The sequence below is a fragment of the Condylura cristata genome, unplaced genomic scaffold, assembly GCF_000260355.1.
Source record: "Condylura cristata isolate star-nosed mole 26May11 unplaced genomic scaffold, ConCri1.0 scaffold00010, whole genome shotgun sequence".
NCBI lineage: Eukaryota > Metazoa > Chordata > Mammalia > Eulipotyphla > Talpidae > Condylura > Condylura cristata.
In genome coordinates, this window is record NW_004567111.1 from 56839673 (window position 1) to 56849479 (window position 9807).

The window sequence follows — 9807 nt, forward strand, 5'->3', positions numbered from 1 at the left end:
AAAAAAAAAAAAAATTGCACCGAAAGAGTAAAATACTCATGCCAGTCATAGGTGAAAGACTGATTAAGATTAAAATCAGAAAAGATTTCTGAGTTACAAAGATAGATAATATATTCTCGAATGAAATGACTGCTATTAGGATGTTTAATTGTGCTATAATTTAAAGATGTCATACAGTTATAACAAGCATCAGAATTAGTTTTTCTGAGTTGGAGAATGGGAGGGACAAGTTGAAGAATGTAGAGATACTTAACAAAATAATTATAAAATTATTTGCAAGACTAAAGTTAAGGATAGCTAAGAAAATAGTGAAAAATAATAGTAAATATATTTGAACTAGGTATTAAAATATATATACTATAGTAAGTAAAACAGTATAGAACTCCAAAATGGACCTGTTTTAATCTTAAAAAAAAAAAGTTCTATTCCATTATGATTTGAATACATGAACTATATAATTCCTGTATTTAATGAGTTGAGTTTGGTCTTTCAATGAGATTTTCTTAACCCACTTCTTAATAAAAGCCATCAATACAAAATTTAGTCCTTAACTTTTTTGTACAATGGGTATAGATTTAAAAACAAAGTGTCCCATGGAATTTCTATGCCACAGAAAAGAACTATAAACATTAATGTAGACTTGATTATACATAGTAAGATTAATTTTTTTACCCTGAGGTTTAATACTAACTGTTTAACCCTACATTTTCCATGTGCTTTGTGCCAGGGATGAGGCCATAGAAACAGAACCAATAACCAATGATAATTTCATTGCCACTCCTGGCTTCATAGTACAGAAGTTGGAAAAAAACGGTAAGTGTAAATATCAAGTTCCTTTTTACTATATTCTTTTCAGACTCTTTGTCTTACTAATACCCTTCTGCACCTTCCTAAATTTCTAACATTGAATTAAGAGCTGTTCAAGTTCAGCAGAACTTTGTTATTTTCTCGCCTGGTCCATTATACTCCTGCTATGAGTGAAACCATCCGGTATTTTTCTTTCTCTTTCTGGCTTATCTCACTCAGCATGATCTTTTCCAGCTCCATCCAAGTTGCTGCAAAAGACATGTGTTTCTCTTTTTTGGTTGCTGAGTAATATTCCATTGTATATATGTACCACATCTTTCTAATCCAGTCATCTACTTTTGGGCATTTGGGCTGCTTCCATGTTTTTCCAATTGTAAATAAAGCAGCAATAAACATGGGGGTACAAGTATCTTTTTCAATCAGTGTTTTTGTGTCTTTTGGGTAGATACCTAGGAGTGGGATTGCTGGGTCATAGGGAAGCTCCATGTTTAGCAGTTTGAGGAACCTCCAAACAGTTTTCCATAGTGGTTGTACTAGTTTGCATTCCCACCAGCAATGCAGGAGAGTTCCTTTTTCTCCACATCCTCACCAACATTTGTTGTTGCTAGTTGTTTGAAGATGTGCCATTCTCACTGGGGTGAGGTGGTATCTCATTGTGGTTTTAATTTGCATCTCCCTTATTACGAGTGATGTTGAACATTTTTTCATATGCCTGTTGGCCATCTGCATTTCCTCTTTGGAGAAGTGTCTTTTTAGCTCTACTGCCCATTTTTTGATGGGGTTGTTTACTTCATTTTTGTTGAGTTTCATCAGTTCTCCGTATATTTTTGTGATCAGTCCTTTATCGCTACTTTTGTGTGAGAAAATGTTTTCCCAATTAGTGATCTTTCTGTTTGTTTTTAGTAATGTCTCTTTTGCTGTACAGAAGCTCTTTAACTTAATATAGTCCCATCTATTTATCTTTGCCTTCACTGTTGTGGCGTTGGGTCAGCAGAACTTTGTACCAGAAAAAAGGATAATAGCCAGTATTTGTCAGCTTGCTTGTTTTTAAGACTAACCAAAAACATATATTCATTCATTTATGTTTTATATAAAGCTAACAGTATTTTCCCCCATTTAGCTATAGTCTACTGATTAAAGCTCTGTATTATATTTCTTACATAAACCATACCCTATAATAAATGAGCTACTACTTGTATATATTTTTTAAAATGTAGAGGAACTTAAAAGAAAATCTTTATATTTTGTTTTCATAAAAGATAGGGAATAAATTTTGGAGCTTCATGATTTCTTTGAATAATTATTTTTTTAAAGATTAATTTATTTATGCAAACAGAACAGAAGTGACTACAGGTCAGAAGTGACAGGGTGAGAGTATTCACCAGAGAATAGGCCATTAAGCTTAATTTTCACACATCCTCAGAAAGTGAGTCTAACTATACCCATACTAGAAAAAGGGAAACAGATCTCAAATGTCCAGTATTTGTCTAAAATGTTTGGAGAATCTAAGATATAAACAGAAATACTTCCAACCAATTCCAAATCCCACCTGTTTCTCCATCTTTTCGAGCACTTACCGGTTTTTAGACTTAAGAGAAATTTGACAGTTTGATCACTTTTCCTAGATGCTTACTTTTTCTCTGATTTTTCTTTAAGATTTATTTATTTATGCATACAAGAACTTGGGTACAGGCCAAGGTTGGAGGGTGTAGGGGTGAGAGGATTCACTCGAGACACAGTGGGGAGAATAGGCAGATCTACTGAAATACACTGCTGAGGGGAGCAGCAGGCAGACCAGAAGAGGTCTGCTCCATGTGGGTCACCGCCCTGGCAGGAGATCAAACTTGTGCTGCAGATAGCTTTATAGTGCTACACTTTAACCTGTTGTGCCATCAGGGACTACTCTTTGATTTTTTTTTTTTTTTAAGATTTATTTATTTATTTGTGCATACAGAGCTGGGTACAGGCCAGAGGTGCTGGGGTGGTGAGAGGATTCACCAGAGACAGAGTGGGGAGCAGAACAAGCAGATTGTTGAAGTACACTGCTGAGAGGAGCAGTGGGCGGGTCAGGAGAGGTCTGCTGCGCCCTGTGGATCACCTCTGGGGTGGGTGGGGATAAAACTCCTGCGGAAGTGGCTTTAGCTTCTTAGTGCTGTGCTTTAACCCACTGCGCCACCAGGGAGGGCCCTCTTTGATATTTTTTAAAGATTGCTTTTATGCTCCCATGTGTTACAGATACCAAATATCTGTAGATGAGTGGTTCTGTGTCTAGGATCTCTTTTGTTCTAGGTGTCAATTTTTCTGTCCCTGGGTAATGTCACATGTTTTAATTACTATGTCTTTCCAGCAAATCCAAATTCCTTGCGTTGTAGTGACCCCCTCCCTAACCCTTTTCTTCCCTTTATTTTCATCAGAATTTGATTTTTACATTAAAGAGTTTGTATAGTTTAATAGAATTATGTGTTATTGCCTTTTGTGTTGTAAAATTGTGAAAATGTTTTCAAATTAATATTTTTAATGGTTGCTCTTTTACATGAACTGTTCATTTTCCTTATATTTCTCTTGTACTTTGCAACCTTACTGAACTTTTATTATTGTTAATAATAATTATATATAAATACGATGGCTTTCCTTTTTTTATCCAGTTATGAATACATTATAGTTATAACTTCAAAAATTTCTTTTTTTTAAGATTGTATTTAGAAGAACTGTGGGGGTGGTGAGATGATTTACCACAGAGTGGGGAGAAAAACAGGCAGATCTACTGCAATACACTGCTGAAGGGAGCAGTGGGCGAGACAGTTCATGTGGGTCAGATCCCTGGCTGGGCATCAAACTTGTGCAGCAGTGGCTGCTCATAGATTCATAGTGCTGAGACCTAACCCGTTGGGACACCAGATAGGCCCAATTTCTAGAATTTACTAACTTAAAAAGATACAAGTTATATTGATCAGTATTATAATTTAAAAGTTGAAATCCTTACTACTACTTTGTTTTCAAATATTTATTTTTACACCATTCCATGTATCTTCTAGATGCTGAATATACAAATTCCCCCTTGGCTCCTACATTCTGCACTCCTGGTTTGAAAATTCCTTCTACAAAGAACAGTACAGCTTTGGTAAATTTCCATAAAATTCAAAGCTCTTTTACCTAATGACTGAGATACACTACTATTTCCCAACTCAGTCAGTCTGTTTTTAAAAATTTAAGAGTGATGTAGCCTTTATGAATATACTTACAATATATTTCTGCAGGGCGATTTAACAGAATATATCAAGAGTTTAAAATTCATCATACCCTTCAATCATGTCATAGAATTTATTCTACAGTACATTGGGACAAAATACCTCAGATAAGGATATGACAAGAGAAAAGAAGGGCATTATCGATAAAAGCAAACCATGGAAAACAATCCAAATGTCAGATGATGGAGACATGAAATATAAGTTGTATCTGTAAGATCTGGTGTTGTGTAACTATCATATGTTCTGAAAAATAATGTATAAAAAAGGATTTTTTCAAGAAATATTTAATGGTGGAATGTGTATATGTGTGCGTGTATAAAAATATATTATACACACACACACATTTTATGTTAAAAAAAAAAGTGGCTATAAATATGCCAACATATGGTTGGCATAAATGACTATAAATATTGCCAACATGTGGTTACCCACGGGTAATAGATATATGGGAGATTTTTCTGTGCTTATTTCAATCCAAGTTTTTCTCACTGAACAAATTTACTATAATCAAAAGCCTTTTAAAATTAGTGTGAAAAGTTTAGACAATGAAGTAGACTAAGTTGTCCATTAGATTGTTCTGCTATGAAAATATTCCATCTACTGCCATCTACTTAGCTACTAAGTTAATTACTCGTATTCACAAATATGACTCAGAACTAATTTTTAATATTTTTTATTAATTTGGAATTAAATTTAAATAATCCTTTGTAGCTTTTGGCTACTATATTAGGCATTGTAGCTATAGATAAATTGCTGGACTCCAGTTGAAGTATCGGGTTATCTGTTTGTTGTTCTTCCCATTTACAGTCCATACATCCCTTATGTTTCTTTTCATCCAGAAGGCTCTCTATTGATGTTATTCTCCATTTTAACATTGGGAGATGGGTGACTTCCCCAGTGGGTCTTAGCATGAGTGTAATGCCATGCTTATCTCCAATCTGCTCTCCTTGGGAATGAGGGCATGTGGCAACACTTTTACTCATCCATGTTCTGACTTGTCAAGTTTACTGTTGTTTGAGACTCAGTGGATGAATCCATCCCAATCAGTTCAGCCAACAAGTCCACATAGTTTTCATATTAAGTTCTAGTTCAAACTAGAACTTCCCAAGTAATTAAGATGGCATTTTTGTCCTCATATGTCATTGGTTTGTTTTCTTTGTTTTATATAGTACTTATTCATAAAAGAAGTGTTCTTTTTGAGACCTACTTAAAAATCACAACAGAACTAAGAATTTTCACCATACTTTTTATCACCATAATTTTTTTATGACTTTTTTTATCTATCAGGTACCCACAAATGATCCATTATCAGAAACAAATTGTTCATCAAGTGGTTTGGACATGAAAGACTATACATCATTCTTCTTAAATTCAGATGAGTGCTTTCAGAATTTTGCAGCTCCCTCCTCTCCTAAAATTTCTTCTTATGAGAATCTTCTCAGAACACCTACACCTCCAGAAGTAACTACAATTCCAGAAGATGTTCTCCAGGTTATCTTTTTCATATATCTATTCTTTTGAAAATCAGATACTTGCCTTTGGGCTGGTTGGGGCATTGAGAAAAGCTGAATTGTAGGCTGTTAGGACCTTCTCAAGACCAACTTGGCAAAGATTCTTCTCAACTGAATACAAGCTAGTGATTTTATACTTATGTCCTCAAGGGGCATTTTTACTTTAGATTTATGTTCTGAAATAGGTTATTCCAGGGCTATGTTTACCCTGTTTCCATTGGAGATGTTGCTGGCAAACCAGAAATGTCATTTACTCCACAGTTCTAAGAGTAGGGTATAATTTCTTGAACTTGACATATCTTGAGCCTCTATTTGACACTGATGATTTTTTTCTGAGTAGTTACTTCACCTCTTACACATCTTTGTAAAGACTTAATCTGCTCTCACAGATGCTTTGCTGCTTCTTCCCATTAACCTTCACAGTACCTTTTACAAGGCTTAAGAAATCAGCCTACACATCCAGGCTATATTTCTACTATCTTCATCTTTGCTTTGCTGGCTTTTTTTTTTTTTCTTTTCTTTTTAAATGTTTATTTTTGCATACAAGAACTGGGTACAGGCCTGAGATGCGGGGGTGGGAGGATTCACCATAGACAGAGTGGGGAGCAAAACAGTGGATTGACTGAAATATACCACTGAGGGGAACAATGGGCAGGTCAGGAGAGGTCTGCCACACCATGTGGGTTACCTCTTCAGCTAGAAATTGAACTCGTGTTGCTGTGGCTGTGGATCGCTTCACAGTGCTGTGCTTTAACCTAATGTGCCACCAGGGAGGGCCCCTGCTTTGCTGTTAAACATCTCTCTCTACCACTAAAAAATTTCTACTGTTTCAACTAGCCCACATCTTCAAATTTTCCTTGACTTCTATAATTTTTAGGCCTTCAGATTCCTGTTACCTTATTTATATGATTTGATAAAAAGGAATTTGCTTTGTTCTAGATATTATCAAAATACAACTCAAACCTAGCTACCCCAGTAGCAGTTAAATCTGTGCCACCCAGCAAGGTGTTCCTTACTAAATACAAAGATCAGAACACCCAAGATGTCGGCAACAAGGAAAACTGGTGAAAGTGAGTATACTTGCTAAAGAAAGCATGTTATTTGAGGAGATCATTTAAAGTTAACATTTGAGTAGTAAATTTTGTTAAGTTAATTTAAATCTAACATTTGCCAGTTAGGTTAACAATCTGTTGCCCTTTTTTGACATAAAACTTATGATCTCTGTATCTCAGACACCCACACTAACAAGTTTAAGTTATCATTGGGACCTACCTGTACCCATCTTTTATTAAGTATAAAAATACATACCCACAATGTTCTGTCATTTGTTTTGTTGATGGTTGTAAATTCTGTTTAATTTGTATTTTTTATTTGTATCCTTTTACAGAACTTCCTGTAGATTCAATCAAATGAGATGAAACCAGAGCTGGACTGTCATTCACATCTTTCTACTTCTTTCCCTTTCTGATGTCAAGTGTTCTTTTTAATTAACCTTTATATGGTTTAATAACAGTATTAATGACATAGTTCAGTTATTCTGTTTTAATGATCATGACTGTTCTATTGGTTTCAGATTTACCCTGCCTAATCTAACAGTGACTTAAGAAATATTAGCAAGCAGGATAAATAATTTAAATTTTAAATGTTAGTTTACTACTCAAATAAACTTACTCCTGATATTCTTGGTACTGAGTGGTTATTGCTTCCTAGTAGAACTGTGCTCTGGTCCTCACTCAACGGCAAAGCCTTTTGTATCTTTTATTTCAATAGTGCACTCTTAAGTGCAGTGCAATAGACCTGTCCTCAGTTGGAATCCGGGACTCACCTGCTTTCAGGATGTGTGGAGGTATTTTCCCCTTTTTACTTCATATGAATTTCATCCTCTCAAATCAGTTCTGTTCACCACAAGGTTGCTGACCTCTCCAAACATCTCCTCATCTATTCCCAACGGGTAGAGCATGAGGCAGGCTCTCTGGAATGGTCTCTGACACTTCCTGGATCAGGTGCCCTTCTGTGGACTGTCAGCTGTGGACAGAGGAGCCAGCCTGAGTGCCTCTGGAACTACTGACAACTGTACACTGCCCCGACCGTCACACCCATTCACTAACTGGAAAATGATTTTGTTAATAAGCTCATGATTGAACTTTTAAGATTAATGTCAAAGGGAAAATAACAACCCAGTCATATTGTGCAGACCAATGACAAATTTGAGAAGAAACATGACAAGAATCAACACAAGGTGCTTTATAGGCTCAGTTGGGGAAAATTTGATACACTAAAAATAACCCTTTTTCTGATTATGCCTTGAAAGTCAAATGTGAAAGACCTATCATATTGTTACTTTTCATTTTATGAGAACATTACCACTAAAACTCATTTAGTTCTAGCTATTGCACAATTATAATTTTGTTAAATATAAATTATTTTAAAGATATTTGATCCCTTTTTTTTCAAGGTAAAGCTCTAGTCAGCCTCCTATGAGGCTTTCATTCACTATTTACAGTAACTATAGAGTAGACAAGCTTAAGAGGGGAGTGTATTCAAAGTGACTATAGGACTGAATGCTGACGTTCCTCTAAAGATTTATTTATTTGTGCATACAGAACTGGGGTACAGGCCAGAGGCTCAGGGGCAGCGAGAGGCTTCACCAGAGACAGAGTGGGGAGCAGAACAGGCAGATCGATGAAGTAAACTGCTGAGGGGAGCAGTGGGCAGGTCAGGAGAGGTCTGCCGTGCCATGTGGTCACCTCTGGGGCAGGCGGGAATCTAACTCATGGGGAAGTGGCTTTAGCTTCTTAGTGCTGTGTTTTAACCCGCTGCACCACCAGGGAGGGCCTTTCCTCTAAAAGATGGAAAGAGGCAATGCAATCTAGCAAAGGAAAATGAGAAGGCATTAAAGTAGGAAGAAGGGCCCTTCCTGGTGGTTAAAACACTGTACTGTAAAGCTAGCTGCAGCTGCTTCAGGATAAGTTTGATCCCTGGCAGAGAGGTGACCCACATGGTGCAGCGGATCTCTCCTGGCTCACCTGCTGTTCCCCTCAGCATTATGCTTAGTTGATCTACCTGTTCTGCTCCTCACTCTACCTCTGGTAAATTCTCTCACCTCCCCTGTACCTCAAGCCCATACCCCAGGTCTGTATGCATAAATAAATCTTTTTAAAAAATAAAGTAGGGGGAAGATGGCGGCAGGTTAAAGACGCCGAGATTACTGCGTCCAGGCCTGCATAGGAATTGAGGACTGGAAATGGACTATAGACTTACTGCAAGTTTCAACCCAAAGGAAAACACCCTGGACTCACTAGAAGGTAGATAACTGAGGGGGAATCGGCGATTGGGGAATACTCCCAGGAAAACCCAGGCGCCTGGGAGTTCCTCAGGCTGCAGGAGCCACTTTGCTCCACGCTAAACCCTGAAGGTAAAGAGGTACGGCTCAGCTCAGTGAGTGGAGCCCAGGCTGCAGAAAGACTGCAAATCTGATCCTCAATACCTGGGTGAGGGAAAAACCGCTGAAATTGCAGACCCGATCCGGAGCACCTGGGCACCTCTCAAATCCTCTGATCAGCTCGACCAGCTCGGGAACCGGCAAGATGGCGGCAGTATAAAGAATCTGAGACGACTACATCCAAACTCACATGGCATTATATAAAAACGGAATATAGACTTTCATGCTATGAGTTTCAACCCAAATGAGAACACCCTGGACTCACTAGAAGGAAAATAACCAAGGGAGAACCGGCGATTGGGGAGTCCCCATAAGGGAAGCCTCAGGGGCAGGACCTGATCCCAGAACGCCAGCGGCTTCCAACTTGCTCTGCTCCTTTAAAAATCTAGGTGCCAGGAAGCGCTGTAGAGGGAAACTGCCTGAGGTGGCAGCTGTGCCTGCTCAGCAGCCTTTTGTCCCAGCCCTGCTACAACCCTGGAGATAAACAGACAATTCAGCTAGGGAGAGAAAACGAAATCATGGGAAAAGCCTGCAGCTCAGAAACCAGAGACCCGAGGACACACCACAGACCTGTTGCTGACCTTTGCCCAGCAGCCCTGACAAAGCCCTGGATATAAACTGAGACAACACAGCTAGGTGAGTGGATCCCAAGCTGCTGTGGGGGTGGGGAGTGGGGGGTGGGGAGGTGCCCAACCCTAGGATAATGCAGCAATTTTAACAATCTTGCATGGGCACATTCAACATAGAGAGGCCCTAGGAAGTGCCTCAAACGGGGAGACTTGCTCAGGAGTCTACCTGC

The 9807-nt window shown here is 38.2% G+C and overlaps 1 protein-coding gene across 1 annotated transcript in view; it reads left to right on the forward strand.

Annotated features, from left to right (window-relative positions):
• The window catches only part of SKA3 (spindle and kinetochore associated complex subunit 3), a 16372-nt gene extending 9155 nt beyond the window's left edge, over positions 1–7217 (forward strand). Inside the window, exons 5-9 of the mRNA XM_004680353.2 lie at positions 728–813; positions 3843–3928; positions 5343–5546; positions 6506–6636; positions 6954–7217. Of these exons, the coding sequence (XP_004680410.1) occupies positions 728–813; positions 3843–3928; positions 5343–5546; positions 6506–6634 (505 nt within the window). The 3' untranslated portion in view covers positions 6635–6636; positions 6954–7217. The remainder of the gene's footprint in view (positions 1–727; positions 814–3842; positions 3929–5342; positions 5547–6505; positions 6637–6953) is intronic.
• Positions 7218–9807: the final 2590 nt, after the last annotated feature.